Genomic DNA, 15,486 nt, shown 5'->3' on the forward strand with positions numbered 1-15,486 from the left:
CTCTGGCCTTTTGCCCTCGATCTGTCCTTTCCTTTGATGCATTGTCCGGCCTGTCTGAAGGACGAGCAATTAATTGCCTTCCCATCATCTATTCATTATTAAAAAATTTCCTCATTAGTTGCAACCGCTTATTTCCTTCCAACCAAAACGGAGCAGCTCCCTCCTTTTGCCAAACGGTTCCAGTGCCAACGTTAGCCGGACTTCGCAACGGCTTTAATGAAACATTAAGACTCTTAATTACACCATTATCCTGTTTATTTTTATAAATAATTTCGCTGCAGTCATTAAAGCGGGTGAATTTGGGAAGGGAATGACTTTTCGGAGAGAAATAGAGGGGTTTTTTGGGTGGGGGGGAGGCTGGTTGTTAGCTGCTGGATTTTTTTTTTTTTTTCCTGAAGAATATTCTTCCAACTTTTAGTAAGAACTCCATGTTGAACTAATATATATAGATATATATTTTCTGGAATAGTTTATTGAAGAAAAAAACAGCTTAAGAGATATCGGAGTTATGCTTCAGGCTGAGCTGTCCTTGGTCCTGATATGTTGCTTCGTTTTTTCCCCCCTTTTTAATGCATATTTAAAAATGCAAGTTTTCACTCCGGAGTAAATGCTGAAATCCACACACTCTGGAAATTTTATGCAGCCCATCCCTGCCTCTCTCAGCAACTAAAATATGGTGTGAATTTTCAAGAAGAAACCTGAAAGCTGCTGCCCCACAGTTGTTTCGATACGAGATGGACGGCAAATAAATGCAATGAATAAACTTGTCTTACGAATTTGGGGTGTTTTAAATTTCGTTTTCCGGGCCAATTATTTCATCGTATTTTAATGGTTTTTTAACATTTATATTATATGTATTTTATTCGGCTGTTCACCACCCTGAGTCCTTCGGGAGTAGGGCGGTATATAAATTCAATAAATAATAATAATAATAATAATAATAATAATAATAATAACAACAACAACAACAACAACAACAACAACAACAACAACAACAACAACGTTGCATGCGATCCCCTCGCTCCCGTGATCCAAACTCGGAGGCTTGGCAATGGGCATGTACTTGTGACGGTTGCAGCACCTTCTGGTCACGCAATACCCTTTTTGCGACCTTCTGACCGGCCAAATCAAGGGGGGGGAAGGCAGATTCGTTTAACGACCGCACGGTTCACTTCACAATTGCAGCGGTTCCTTCCTAACAATTGTGGGAAGAGAGAGGTCGTTAAAATGAGGCGTGCCTCCCTTAACGGCCGTCTTGGCCAGCGATAGAAATTTAAGGCTCGTAAGCCGAGGACTAGCTCTATGGCGCCCATGGGTCTTTCTCTTTACTCAAGGGGGGGGTGACAATTGTTGTGGCCCATTGACCGCCGGCCTCTCCAGCACCCAAATCGGAGGAGGAGGAGGAGGGGGCATGGAAGTCAGGGTCAGCATCAGGCCAACCCAAGGGGGAAGAGGGAGTGGAGCTGTCAGAGACAGAGGAGGAGCCTGGGCCATCCATCAGCCCTCAGATGGAGAGTCAACAGCCCCCAGGTCTGGAGGTGGCAGATGAGGAGGAGGAGGAACAGCTGGGTCCAGTGCCTGATGCACAAATGCACAGAGAGGAGAGGAGAGGAGAGCAATGGAAATCTATGGGCCGGTCCTTGGGACGGAAGAGCCACCACTGCTAGTGAAGCCCCACATTAGCTCTGGGGATCAAAGGCAGGGGGCGGAGATGAATAGATGTGGCAGACAACTTATTCATCTTCCGGACGGACGGACTTGTTAGCCTGCGGTGAGAGAAAAACGTTTTGCCAGCGCTCCTAATTAAAGGAATCTTTTGAGTTAACTTCAGAGGGTTTGTCGTGTTTGGAGAGCTGGGTCAGAACCACGATCTTTGTGTCTCTGCTCTCTCTAGAATCCAGATATCGTGCTGGTGCATTACTTGAACGTCCCTGCCATCGAAGACTGTGGGAAGCCATGCGGTCCCATCCTCTGTTCCATCAACACCGACAAGAAGGAGTGGGCGAAATGGACCAAAGAGGAGCTGATTGGCCAACTGAAGCCCATGTGTGAGTACCGCCACGGAGGGTGGGGTTGGTGGGAGGGAGTTTGGTGACCCGAGAGGGGAAGGAAATTCTTGAAGGCATCTAGGTATACTTGCTGAAAACTCTTCTATTCGCCCTGGGCTGAACCCTGAGGTGGGATGGATCCAAGAAACAGATGTTTTTCCTTCTGAACAACAAAGTTGTGTGTGATTGTAACACACAGCTGGACAATGAGCAGCACTGTTTGACCACATAGGGTGTTGGTCATCCATTCACATGCCAGCAGGGTGGTTCCAAGCATCGTGACAACATGGGGGGGGGCCCCCTTGACCTCATCTTTCAAAAACCTCATGTTGGGTTGCTTTGAGGTGGTAGCATCTTCTGGGTCCATCTCAAGCATGGGTCAGAGGTGCCCAACGAAGGACATCACTGCATGCTTTGAGCCAACGTTGTCCTACTCCAACATCACCAAGCTTCACTTGGAGGCGAGGTACTTCATCACAACTCCTTCACACCCTCCTTGAGGTGTCCAGGAGTCCCGTAGACGTCTGGATAGCTTCTCCGTCTGGAATGAAACGTTAGCTTAGATGACTTCCAAGATCCAGTTTAGGCTACATCCTTCTGCCTCCCAAGCTGTTCTCTATCTTGGTTTGGTGCCACCGAGAGCTTCCTTGAGGTGTTATAATTCGCTTTGACCAAATTTAATTCTTTGGTTGACCTTCCTTTGAGTTCCTCTGACTCTTTTTCCTAGTTGCTTCTTGGCTACAAGGAGTGGTAGACCTCCCCAGCTCCCCTGGCCTTTCCTTCTCACGAAAAGAGAAGGACTAGGGGTGACATGGTAGCATCTACCAGTACTTGAGGAGCTGCCCCAAAGAAGAGGGGGTCCACCTATTCTCCAAAGCTCCTAAAGGCAGGAGAAGAAGCAACGGATGGAAACTCACCAAGGAGAGAAGCAACCTGGAATTAAGGAGAAACTTCCTATCAGTGAGGACAATTAATCTGTGGAACTGCTTGCCACCAGACGTTGTAGATGCTTCAACACTGGAGGTTTTTAAGAAGGGATTGGACAACCATCTGTCTTAAATAGTATAAGCCAGAGTCTTCTGCTCAATCAGGGGGTTAGACTAGAAGACCTCCAAGGCCCCTTCCAGCTCTATTCTGATTGATTGATTGATTGATTGATTGATTGATTGATTGATTGATTGAAATGGCCTAGGGTCTCCTGCTTGAGTAGAAGGTTGGACTAGAAGACCTCCAAAGTCCCTTCCAACTCCATTCTGATTCCCCACACCGGCTGAGACCCATTCGCCCTCCCACACATCCAATTCCTGGATTTTATTTTATTTTATTTATTATTATTTTTTTTGCAAGCAGCTCGAAGCCCCCCACCAAAGGGGGTGCCCTGACCCTGAACCGAAGGGCAAAGCTGCAAAAAAACCCCACCCGCCCTTTGACACCCACAGACACGCAGAGAGACGGGTGGGGATGTCGGTGGGACTTTTGGAGACGAGGCTTGACATCTGTCCAAGTCTCAGCTTTTGCTGCTGCTCGGGAAGGTAACCGGATTTGGAGAATCTGCAGTGCGTCAGGAAGGGGAAAAAAAGAAAAAGGAAAGGAGACCCATAAATGGCCGTAAATCTCTTTTATGCTTTGTGACGGAGGCGATTGGGGAGGGGGTGGGGGGGGAGTTCTGCCCGATTATTCTGCATTTGCACGCTCGGGCGTCTCGCACACCCCAGGAGAGACCCTCTCTCTCTCTGTCTCTCATTCTCTCTCTCATTCTTTCATTCTCTCTCTCTTATTCTCTCTCTCTCTCTCTCTCTCATTCTTTCATTCTCTAATTCTTTCATTCTCTTATTCTCTAATTCTTTCATTCTCTCTCTTATTCTGTCTCTCTCATTCTCTGTCTCTCTCTCTCATTCTCTCTCTCTCATTCTTTCATTCTCTCTTATTCTCTCTCATTCTCTCTCTCTTTCATTCTCTCTCACTCATTCTTTCATTCTCTGTCCCTCTTTCTTTCTCTCTCTCTCTTTCTTTCATTCTTTAATACTTTCATTCTCTCTCTTATTCTCTCTCTCATTCTCTTTTTCTCTCATTCTCATTCTCTTTCTTTCTCTCTCGCTCTCTCTCTCTTTCATTCTCTCTCCCTCTTTCTTTCTCTCTCTCTCTCATTCTTTCATTCTCTCTCTCTCATTCTTTCATTCTCTAATACTTTCATTCTCTCTCTTATTCTCTCTCTCTCATTCTCATTCTCTTTCTTTCTCTCTTGCTCACTCATTCTTTCATTCTTTCTCATTCTCATTCTCTCTCTCTCTCTCTCATTCTTTCATTCTCTCTCTCTCTCATTCTCATATTCTCTCTTTCTCTCTCTCTCTCATTCTTTCATTCCCTCTCATTCTCTTTCTTTCTCTCTCTCTCTCTCTTTTTTCTTTCGGGCTCTGAGATTCTGGCTTTGACCTGGGATGGAGAAATTTGGGGGGAGGGGGAGAGAGAGAGAGAGGGTACAAGGGATGACTTTTTATTCCTTCGTTTTTATTTTCGTTTATATGTCTTTATTTTTATTCACGTAGATCTATTTTTATTCCTTCGTTTTTATTCATTTTTTTATGTAGGCATACACCCCTCCCCCCTTGAGGTTATTTTCTTATTTTTATTTCAATAGATGGATTGCTGGATAGGTTAGAGAGAGTCCTCGACTTATGACCGACAAACGAGGGCCCAAATTTAGTTTGCTAAGTGAGAACATTTGGGAAGTGAGCTTTGTCCCATGGTTCGACCTTTTCTTGCCTTTGTTGTTAAGTGAATCACAGGAGTTCATAACCTGGTTATTAAGTGAATCCAACTTCCCTCCTTGACTCTGCTCTTCAGAAGGTCACAAAAGGAGGATCATGAGACCCCGGGACACTGCGACCGTCATAAATACGAGTCCCTTCCCTTCTTTCCTTTCTCCCCTCCCTCCCTGCTTTCCTTCCTCCCTCCTTGCTTTCCTGTTCCTTTCTCCCCTCCCTCCTTCCTTCCCCCACCTTTTCTCCTTTCTTCTTTCCTTCCTTCCTTTCTCCCTCCTTCCCTTTTTTCCTTCCTTCCTGTCTCCTTCCCTTCTTTCCTTCCTCTCTTCCTCCCTCCCCCTGCTTTCCTTTCTCCCCTCCCTCCTTCTCCCACCTCTTCTCCTTTCTTCTTTCCTTCCTTCCTCCCTCCCTCCCTCCTTCCCTTCTTTCCTTCCTCTCTTCCTCCCTCCCTCCCTGCTTTCCTTCTTTCCTTTCTCCCCTCCCTCCTTCTCCCACCTCTTCTCCTTTCTTTTCTTCCTCCCTCCCTCCCCCTTTCCCTTCTTTCCTTCCTCTCTTCCTCCCTTCCCCCTACTTTCCTTTCTCCCCTCCCTCCTTCTCCCACCTCTTCTCCTTTCTTCTTTCCTTCCTTCCTTCCCCCCTCCCTCCCTCCTTTCCTTCCTCTCTTCCTCCCTCCCTCCCTGCTTTCCTTCTTTCCTTTCTCCTGTCCCTCTCTCCTTCCTTCCTCTCTTCCTCCCTCCCCCCTGCTTTCCTTTCTCCCCTCCTCCTTCTCCCATCTCTTCTCCTTTCTTCTTTCCTCTCTTCCTCCCTCCCTCCCTGCTTTCTTCCTTCCCTCCCTCCCTCCCTTTCCTTCTTTCCTTTCTCCCCTCCCTCCCTCCTTCCTTCCTTCCTCCCTTTCCTCCCTCCCTCCCTCCGCTTGCTGATCTGCAAATGTCCTTGGAGGCATCTGTCAAGGGACCTGCGGGAGCCGTGGAGGCTTCACCCGTCCCATCCAATCAGCGAGATGACAGGGCCGCTGAGTAAGCAGAAATCAGGCATCCACAGCGTGGGAGGCTGGCCAGCGCCTGTAGGGCGAAGCAGGGGGCTTCCCCACCCACCCCCACCCCCAAATCAAGGCTGCGGAGTAGACCTGAGTTGCCATTCTGAATTTCCAGAAGCAGGGGGGGGGAAGGGATTTGCCAAAAGCTCTTGGCTCAGCCCCAAAATGAGGAGATGTATTCCCATTTATGGGTTACAAATGTTGTTGGAAGGGAGTGGGGTTTGCAGGGAGGGGGAGGAGGAGGAGGAGGAGGAGGACTGAGGGGTCCTTGGTGCTCTCTGACCTGCGTCCTTTTCTTGCAAACGTTTCACGACCCAACCAGGGAACATCCTCAGGGCAATAATGTTATTGATGAATGTACTTTGACTACAGCACTGAGGACGTCACCTAGCTGGGTCATGAGACGTCTTCAAGAAAACCACCAAGCTCAGAGAGCACCAAGGACCCCACAAATCATCCTCCTCCTCCTCCTCCTCCTCCTCCTCCTCCTCCTCCTCCTCCTCCTCCTCCTCCTCCTCCTCCTCCTCCTCCTCCTCCTCCTCCCTGCAAGCCCTCCTTCCTTCTAACACTGATAATGTTCCCTAGTTGGGTCAGGAGACGTCTGCAAGAAAACCACCAAGATCAGAAAGCATCAAGGACCCCATAATTTTCCTCCTCCTCCTCCCTCTCCTCCTCCTCCTTCTTCTTCTCCACCTCCTCCTCTCTTCTCCCTCTTCTCCTCCTCTTCCTCCTCCCTCCTCCTCCTCCTCCATCTTTCCCTCCTCCTCCTCATTCTCCTCCTCCTCCCTCTCCTCCTTCTCCTTCTTCTTCTCCACCTCCTCCTCTCTTCTCCCTCTTCTCCTCCTCTTCCTCCTCCCTCCTCCTCCTCCTCCATCTTTCCCTCCTCCTCCTCATTCTCCTCCTCCTCCCTCTCCTCCTTCTCCTTCTTCTCCACCTCCTCCTCTCTTCTCCCTCTTCCTCCTCCCTCCTCCTCCTCCATCTTTCCCTCCTCCTCCTCATTCTCCTCCTCCTCCCTCTCCTCCTTCTCCTTCTCCACCTCCTCCTCTCTTCTCCCTTTTCCTCCTCCTCCTCCTCCCTCCTCTTCCTCCTCCTCCTCCTCCATCTTTCCCTCCTCCTCATTCTTCTCCTCCTCCTCCCTCTCCTCCTCCTCCCTCCTCCTCCATCTTTCCCTCCTCCTCCTCATTCTCCTCCTCCTTCTTCTTCTCATTCTCCTCCTCTCTTCTCCCTCTTTTCCTTCTCCTCCCTCCTCTTCCTCTTCCTCCTCCTCCTCCTCATTCTCCTCCTCCTTCTTCTTCTGTACCTCCTCCTCCTCATTCCCCCTCTTCTCCCTCTCCTCCTCCTCCTCCTCCTCTAATGCAGCACCCACAAAGTCTGGAGACAACCCTTTCTACTGGTTCGTAGTTCTAATTTTCTATTTTTTTCTTAATAAAGAAACTCTCTTTCCAAGCTAGAACCATTATTCAGTGGAACGGCCTGCCTCCAGAAGCTGTGGGTGCTCCATCGCTGGGGTGGGGGTGGGGGGGGTGCCTTTAAAAAGAGACTGGGCAGGGATTTGTCCTGAATGGTATACGGTCACCTGCTTGAGCAGGGGGCTGGACTAGATGACCTCCCAAGGTCCCTTTCCAACTCTTCCATTCCGTATTCGGAGATTCCCCACTCAGAATACAGAATAAGAATTTATCGACAGGGGCAATTAGCCAGTGGGACTCCTTGCCTCCAGAAGTCGTGGCTGCTCCAACGCTGGAGGTTTTCAAGAAGAGACCGGACAGCCATTTATCTGAAATGTTATCATCTTATAAACCTGAGTGGAGGGGTGGACTAGAAGACCTCCAAGGTCCCTTCCCATTCTGTGTATATTCCATCCAAAAATGGTGCTTCAAGACTCGTGAAACCTTCCTCCTTCCTCCTCTGCCAAAACGGCCGAGTTCTCGTGGGTTTTTTTTCCTTTCTTTCTTTTCTGAATTACTCAAAGCAGGGACCCCCTAACCCTCCAAGGGAGTTCTGGAGCCCATCATCCTGGTGTGACGATAGAATATGGGACGGAGGCAAAACGACTTCGGAGGAGAGCGGTCCTTCTCTCCTTCCTCCCGCTGCTTTTCCTCCAATCAGTTAGCACCATCGTGTGGCAAGCGAGGACATTGTCTTTTCTATAGGTTGTTCTTCCTATAGGGGATGAAAGGGGAGGGGGTGGAGAGAGAGAGAGAGAGAGAGAGAGAGAGAGAGAGAGAGAGAGAGAGAGAGAGAGAGGAAGAGTCTGTCTGTCCGTCAGCCTCCGTTCTGTCTGTCGGCACGAGGGAGAAGTGAGTCGATCCACATTTTCGCTTCTGGTTTTCTGCAAAGGTGTAGTAGCTCTGTCTTAGCCATGAAAGGCGGCTTGGAGGTGACCTTGGGCCAGTCACCAGGAGATGGGGAGTTCTAGTCCCGCCTTAGGCATGAAAGCACACTGGGTGAATTTGCACCAATCACCAGGAGACGGGGAGTTCTAGTCCCGCCTTAGGCATGAAAGTTAACTGGTTGAATTTGGGCCAATCACCAGGAGATGGAAAGTTCTAGTCCTGCCTTAGGCATGAAAGGTCAATAGGTCAATTTGCACCAATCACCAGGAGATGGGGAGTTCTAGTCCCACCTTAGGCATGAAAGCACACTGGGTGAATTTGCACCAATCACCAGGAGACGGGGAGTTCTAGTCCCACCTTAGGCATGAAAGCACACTGGTTGAATTTGCACCAATCACCAGGAGACGGGGAGTTCTAGTCCCACCTTAGGCATGAAAGCACACTGGGTGAATTTGCGCCAATCACCAGGAGACGGGGAGTTCTAGTCCCACCTTAGGCATGAAAGCACACTGGGTGAATTTGGGCCAATCACCAGGAGACAGGGAGTTCTAGTCCCGCCTTAGGCATGAAAGTGCATTGGTTGAATTTGCACCAATCACCAGGAGACGGGGAGTTCTAGTCCCACCTTAGGCATGAAAGCACACTGGTTGAATTTGGGCCAATCACCAGGAGACGGGGAGTTCTAGTCCCGCTTTAGGCATGAAAGCCAACAGGGTGACTTTGGTCCAATCACCAGGAGACAGGGAGTTCTAGTCCCGCCTTAAGGTTAGGATTAACCACATTTTTTTAAAAAATCACCATAATACGGTGCCATACAGTCACAATCGATGTTATAAGAAGCAAGGAATCCTTTCATAAAGGCTGTTGAGTAGTGTGTTATCTAGAATGGCGGGATTGCAGCGGAAGGGATTGTAAGAGAATAAGCAGGAATGCAATGGCGATACATATCGAAAGGAATGTGTTATCGCCAGGGAATGTTGTGGAGTTGAAGTCCACATTTCTTAAAAGTTGCCAAGGTTGAGAAACATTGCATTAAACGGATATAGCAAGGTCTGAAACCTCTCCTGGCCGGCTGTAGTACCAAGCTTGACTGATGTTGTGGGGCTCCAGACCTTCTGGAGATCTTGTGCACCAAGGTTTTAGATGGGGCTCCAGGCGTCCTCTTCTCACAGGCTGTTCTGATGTTCTGTCCACAGTTCACGGCATCAAATGGACGTGCAGCAATGGGAACAACAGCTCCGGCTTTTCGGTGGAGCAGCTGGTGCAACAGATCCTGGACAGCCACCAAACGAAGCCGCAACCCCGGACGCACAACTGCCTCTGCACCGGCAACCTCGGTGAGCAGCAGAAGCTGGCCGGGCCAGTCGGAGACCTCCCTTCCAAAAAAACCAAGCATTCCATTAACTGAGTTCACCGCGTTCAAATTGCAGGTGGTCCTTGGCTTACAACCATTCGTTTAGTGACTGTTCGAAGTTACAATGGCGCTGTAAAAAGTGACTCAGGTTGTCACACACTTACGACGGTTGCAGCGTCCCCGTGGCCACGGTGATCCAAATTCTGTCACTTGGCAACTGTCTCGTATTTACGACGGTTGCAGGGTCCCAGGGTCAAATTCCTGTTGCTAAGTGAGACATTTAGGAAGTGAGTTCTGCCCCGTTTTACTTGCCTTACTTGCCACCATTGTTAAGTGAATCCCTGCAGATATTAAGTTAAGTCACACAGTTGTTACGCAATTCTGTCTTCCCCCATTGACTTCGCTGGTCAGAAGGGACACTGTAACTGTCATAAATATGAGCCATTTGCAGATTGTACAATGGTTGTAAATGTGAAAAGCGGTCCTAAGTCACTTTTTTTCAGTGCTGCTGTAACAGTCACTAACGGTTATAAGTCGAGGATTATCTTAATGGAGCCTGCTGGGCTACTATGGTTCACATCTCACTTTGTTTTCCTTCTTGGTGCAGGGGCCGGGAGCAGCGTGCATCACAAGTGCAACAGTGCCAAACACCGCATCATCTCCCCCAAGGTCGAGCCGCGGTCGGGGGGCTACAGCGCCCACTCGGAGGTGCAGAACAATGACGTCTCGGAAGGCAAGAACGAACACAGCCACAGCAAATCCTGCAACCGGGAGAAAAGGAACGGCAAAGTGGCCAAACCCGTCCTGCTGCATCAGAACAGCACCGAAGTCTCCTCTACGAACCAAGTGGAAGTACCGGACACGACCCAAAATTCTCCCGTCTCCATCAGCAGCGGATTAAATAGCGACCCGGATGTAGCAGACAGTCCAGCGGTCACTGGCGTCTCCAGCATGGCGGTTGCTTCGGTGATGGGGAACCTGTCTCAAAACGCCACTGTTTTCATGTCCGATATTAGCAGCGAGGCCGTCTACACAATGTCCCCGACCGCTGGCCCAAACCAACACCTCCTCTCCTCCGACGCGACCACCCAAGGGCTGGTGCTGGCGGTCAGTTCCGACGGCCACAAGTTCGCCTTCCCTACCGCCAGTAGCTCCGACGGCCTCTCCATGTTGCCCGCCAGCGTCTCCGAAGAACTCGTGCTGTCCACCACTCTCGACACCAACCGGAAGATTCCGGAAACGACCATGAATTTTGACCCGGATTGCTTCCTTAACAACCCCAAACAAGGACAGACGTACGGAGGAGGAGGACCCAAAGGAGAAGGTCTCAACACCAACATCCGACAATCGCCCACCTCAGACCGAGGGTTCAACTTCAACACGGCCCTCACCAAGGAGATCAAGATAGAAGACACGTCCTTCGAGCAGCAGATTTCCAAAGAAGCTTTCTCGTCTTCTTCCTCGTCCAACTCGCTTACCTTGAACACGGCGTCCAGTCTCCTTCCCTCGGGCGGAGGACTCAGTCCTAGCACCACTCTGGAACAAATGGATTTTAGCGCGATCGACTCCAACAAGGATTACGCGTCAGGGTTTAACCAAGCGGTACAGAGTCCACATGTCCACCAAACCCCTTCCCCTAGCTTCTTCCTGCAAGATAGCAGCAAAGCGATCCCCCTGGAGCAAAACGCCCACAGCAGCCTGAACGACACGGGCAGCTCTTTCGTCACTCCTCTGGCCCTCCCCAACGTCAAGACGGAGGCCTCCTCCCAGAACACCTCCAACTGCAACGGCACGGTGGAAGCCCGGATCGAGGCCACCTCTTCGCTGCAACTCATGCAGTTTCAGGCCAACTTCCCGTCCATCGCGACTGAAGGGGAGGTCCCGATGGAGACCTCGCCGCAGGCGGAAGGGAACGAGAATCTGCTCAAATCAGGGGAGCTCCAATCCTGCGGGGCGGAACACTACATGCCGCCCGAGGCCAACAACAGCTTGAGGAACGGAGGGAACCTCCCCATCCTCCAGGGGAACATGGTGCAGGGTCTCTACCCCGTGGCCCACCCTAGCTTGAACAACTCGTCCAACATGGAGCTCAGCTTGGATCACTTTGATATCTCCTTCAGCAACCAGTTTTCGGATTTGATCAACGATTTCATTTCGGTGGAAGGGGGAAACAACGCCTTGTACGGGCACCAGCTGGTCTCTGGGGAGAACGCCGGGTTGTCCCAGGCCGAGGAGAGCACCCGCGCAGCCTACAGCCAGGCCGAGATGTGCATTCCCTGTTGCAGCCCTCAGCAAGCCAACTTGAACCTCAGTAACGCGGAGAATGGGGCCAGCCCGATGACCTACATGCACGTCACCGAGGTGGTTTCGGCAGCGGCCGTGGCAGCCCAAGGCACCCTGGGCATGCTTCAGCAGAGTGGCCGACTCTTCATGGTGACCGATTACTCTCCCGAGTGGTCGTACCCTGAGGTCAGTTCGAGGGTCTCTTTTGCACGAACCTGATAGAGCCGGGGGTCGTGGGTAGGGTCGTGGGGCAGGGTTTGGATCAGTGGTGGTAATTCAGCCGATTCTATCCGGTTTGGGCGAATCGGTAGGGGCGACTGCAGGATGCCCTGCCTACCTGCGCGGACGTCATGTCCCATTTTTCCATGTTTTCGTGGCTCTGCGCATGCACAGAAGGCCTTGCGCATGTGCGGAGATGGCGTGTGCGAGCATGGTCGTGCTCGCGCACACATTTGCGAATCCTGTAGGGAAAGTAAGTGAATACTACCCCTGGTTTGGATTCAACACACACCGTCGTCATTTCTGACATGGTTGCCGGCACGCGCCCCAAAACCGAGTCAGCCAGGGAGGTCAGGAACGGGTCAGATTGTTTTAAAACCCACCATAATTTTTAATCCATTCCCCAACCGGCCATGCCAGCGGGGGGGCGGGGGGGGGTAGCGGAAAAGAGGTGCATTTCCCAGCAGCCTCAGCTAACAGGCTCCTGGTGAAGGATGCTGGGAGATGTAGTGCAATAAATTCCTGCCTTTGTACGGGACGAGTTAATCTCGGTAACTTTAAGACGTGTGGACGACATTCTGAGTGAGGAATTCTGGGAAATGGAGTCCTCATGTCCTGACTGGGGAATTTTGGGAGTTGAAGTCCTCATAATTTGGCCAAGGAATTTTGGGAGTTAAGTCCTCACAGGCCGGCTGGGGAATTCCAGGAGATGAATTCTACACGTCCTGACTAGAGAATTTCGGGAATTCTGGTCCACATAGGCTGGACGGGGAATTTGGGGGTTGAAGTCCTCGTGTGCTGGCTGGGGAATTCTGGGAGTTTAGTCTGCACAATCCGCCTGAGGAATTCTGGGAGTCCACACAAATTGGCTGAGGAAATCTGGGAGATGAAGGCTAAAGAATGTTGGGAGTTGTAGTCCTCACATGCTGGCTGTGGAATTCTGGGAGATGAAGTCCACACATGCTATCTGAGGAACTTCAGGAGAAGCAGTCCACTTCTCCTGACTGGAGAATGTTGGGAGTTGTAGTCCACAGATGCCGGATAGAGAATTCTGGGAGCTGTAGTCCACACATGCCTGCTGGGGAATTCTGGGAATCAAAGTCCCTCACAGTTCGACTGAGGACTTCTGGGAGATGCGATCTTCTTATCCTGATTTTAGAATTTGGGGAGTTGTAGTTCACATTTGCCGGATGGAGAATTCTGGGAGCTGTAGTCCGCGCCTCTAAAAGTTGCCAAGCTGAAAAAAAGACTTATCTGGGATAACAAAGAACCCTTTTTCTCCAACTCCTGCCCTCTTGTAAAGCTCAGAGGCTTACTAACTGCGGCCCCGGCCCAAGGAAGCACAACCTCCCCCCAAAAGGTGGCTAAGACACTGAACTTGATCAGTGTCGGCAGTTCGGTGGTTCGAATCCCTAGTACAGGTCTCCTCTGTGAGCAGGGGGTTGGACTAGATGACCTCCAAGGTCCCTTCCAACTCTTATGACTGTTATTATTATAAAGTTATTCCTCCGGGCAGGTCAGTACAGAGGACTTTGCAAGGCAGGACGTGGAGAGGAGATCCGGCCGACCACTGATTCCCCCCCCGCTCTCTCTTTTACTCCCTCCGCAGGGCGGCGTGAAAGTCCTGATCACCGGATCCTGGCAAGAAGCCAGCAATAACTACAGCTGCCTTTTTGATCAAATCTCCGTGCCGGCTTCGCTGATCCAGCCAGGGGTGCTACGCTGCTACTGCCCAGGTGAGGGTTTCCGACAAGGTAGGGGCTGCGGGCTCAAGGGGGAAGTGACATGAAGACGTTCAGCGGTTCGAATCCCCAGTGCCGTGTTAACGGGATGAGCTCCCGTTTCTTGTCCCGGTTTCTGCCAACCTAGCAGTTTGAAAGCAGGTTAAAAAATGCAAGTAGGAAAATAGGGACCACCTTTGGTGGGAAGGTAAGAGCGTTCCGTGCGCCTTTGGCGTTGAGTCATGCCGGCCACATGACCACGGAGACGTCTTCGGACAGCGCTGGCTCTTCGGCTTCAAAAGGGAGATGAGCAGCGCCCCCTAGAGTCGGGAACGACTAGCACATAGGTGCGAGGGGAACCTTTTCCTTTTCCTTTATTAGAAAGAAGGACTAGGGGTGACATGATGGCAGTGTTTCAATATTGGAGGGGGTGCCCCAAAGAAGAGGGGGTCAGTTTATTCTCCAAAGCGCCAGAAGGCAGGACAGGAAGCAACAGATGGAGACTCATCAAGGAGGGAAGCAACTTAGAACTAAGGAGAAACTTCCTGGACAGTGAGAACAATTCATCCCGAGTTGCTTCTGGAAGTTGTGGGTGAAACACACATCCCTGTTGTCGTTTCAGCTCACGACACTGGCCTGGTCACGCTGCAGGTAGCTTTCAACAACCAGATCATTTCCAATTCGGTGGTTTTCGAATATAAAGCCCGGGCGTTACCGACCCTTCCTTCTTCTCAACACGACTGGCTGTCGCTGGATGGTGAGGAATGCAAGACACAGAGAGGATTTGGGGGGGGGAAAGTGGGGGAGTGGGCAGGGCCTAAGGAATGGGGGCGGAGCTTAGGAAGCGGGTACCACGCTGGCATTCTGTACCCACACCTGCCTAGATCAGAATTTTTCTTAACATTAAGATGGGTGGACAACTTTAAGATGGACAACTTTTAAGAGACAACTTTAAGATAGGTGGACAACTTTAAGATTGGGGGACAATTTTAAGATAGGTGGACAACTTTAAGATAGGTGGACAACTTTAAGATTGGGGGACAATTTTAAGATAGGTGGACAACTTTAAGATTGGGGGACAATTTTAAGATGGGGGACAATTTTAAGATGGACAACTTTTAAGAGACAACTTTAAGATAGGTGGACAACTTTAAGATTGGGGGACAATTTTAAGATAGGTGGACAACTTTAAGATAGGTGGACAACTTTAAGATTGGGGGACAATTTTAAGATGGGGGACAATTTTAAGATTGGGGGACAACTTTAAGATGGACAACTTTTAAGATGGGGGGACAATTTTAAGATTGGGGGACAACTTTTAAGAGAGACAATTAAGATGGTGGAGCCACATGGGGTGAAAGAGCTACAGGTTGCTGACTCCTGCACTAGACAATCTGTCACTCAACCGAAAGTGTGTGATGGAAGAATTATTGTACAGGCGGTTCCTTGACTTGCAACCATTCGTTTAGTGACCGGTTTGAAGTTACTGGGGAAAAGTGACGTAACTGGTTCCCACGGTCACATGATCAGCCTTCGGAGGCTTGGCAACTGGCATGGACTTATGACAGTTGAGCCTTCCTGGGATCACCATTGGTGACTTTTCCCAGCCAGCTCCCAAGCGAGCAAAGCCAGATTTGTTTAATGGCTGTAGTGGTTCACTTAACGACTTTGGCCAAAAAGGGGCAAAAACTCACTTAACGACTGCCTTGCTTAGCAGCGGAAATGTT

General features: G+C 50.3%; 1 protein-coding gene across 1 annotated transcript in view; it reads left to right on the forward strand.

Annotated features, from left to right (window-relative positions):
* The window catches only part of CAMTA1 (calmodulin binding transcription activator 1), a 293,220-nt gene that overhangs the window by 248,534 nt on the left and 29,200 nt on the right, over nt 1-15,486 (forward strand). The window contains exons 6-10 of the mRNA XM_070956332.1: nt 1,895-2,048; nt 9,379-9,519; nt 10,144-12,005; nt 13,648-13,774; nt 14,382-14,516. Coding sequence (XP_070812433.1) covers nt 1,895-2,048; nt 9,379-9,519; nt 10,144-12,005; nt 13,648-13,774; nt 14,382-14,516 — 2,419 coding nt within the window. The remainder of the gene's footprint in view (nt 1-1,894; nt 2,049-9,378; nt 9,520-10,143; nt 12,006-13,647; nt 13,775-14,381; nt 14,517-15,486) is intronic.

This window comes from Pituophis catenifer, unplaced genomic scaffold (genome assembly GCF_029215685.1).
Source record: "Pituophis catenifer annectens isolate HBS135680 unplaced genomic scaffold, rPitCat1.0.hap2 SCAF_18, whole genome shotgun sequence".
NCBI classification, from domain to species: Eukaryota; Metazoa; Chordata; class Lepidosauria; order Squamata; family Colubridae; genus Pituophis; species Pituophis catenifer.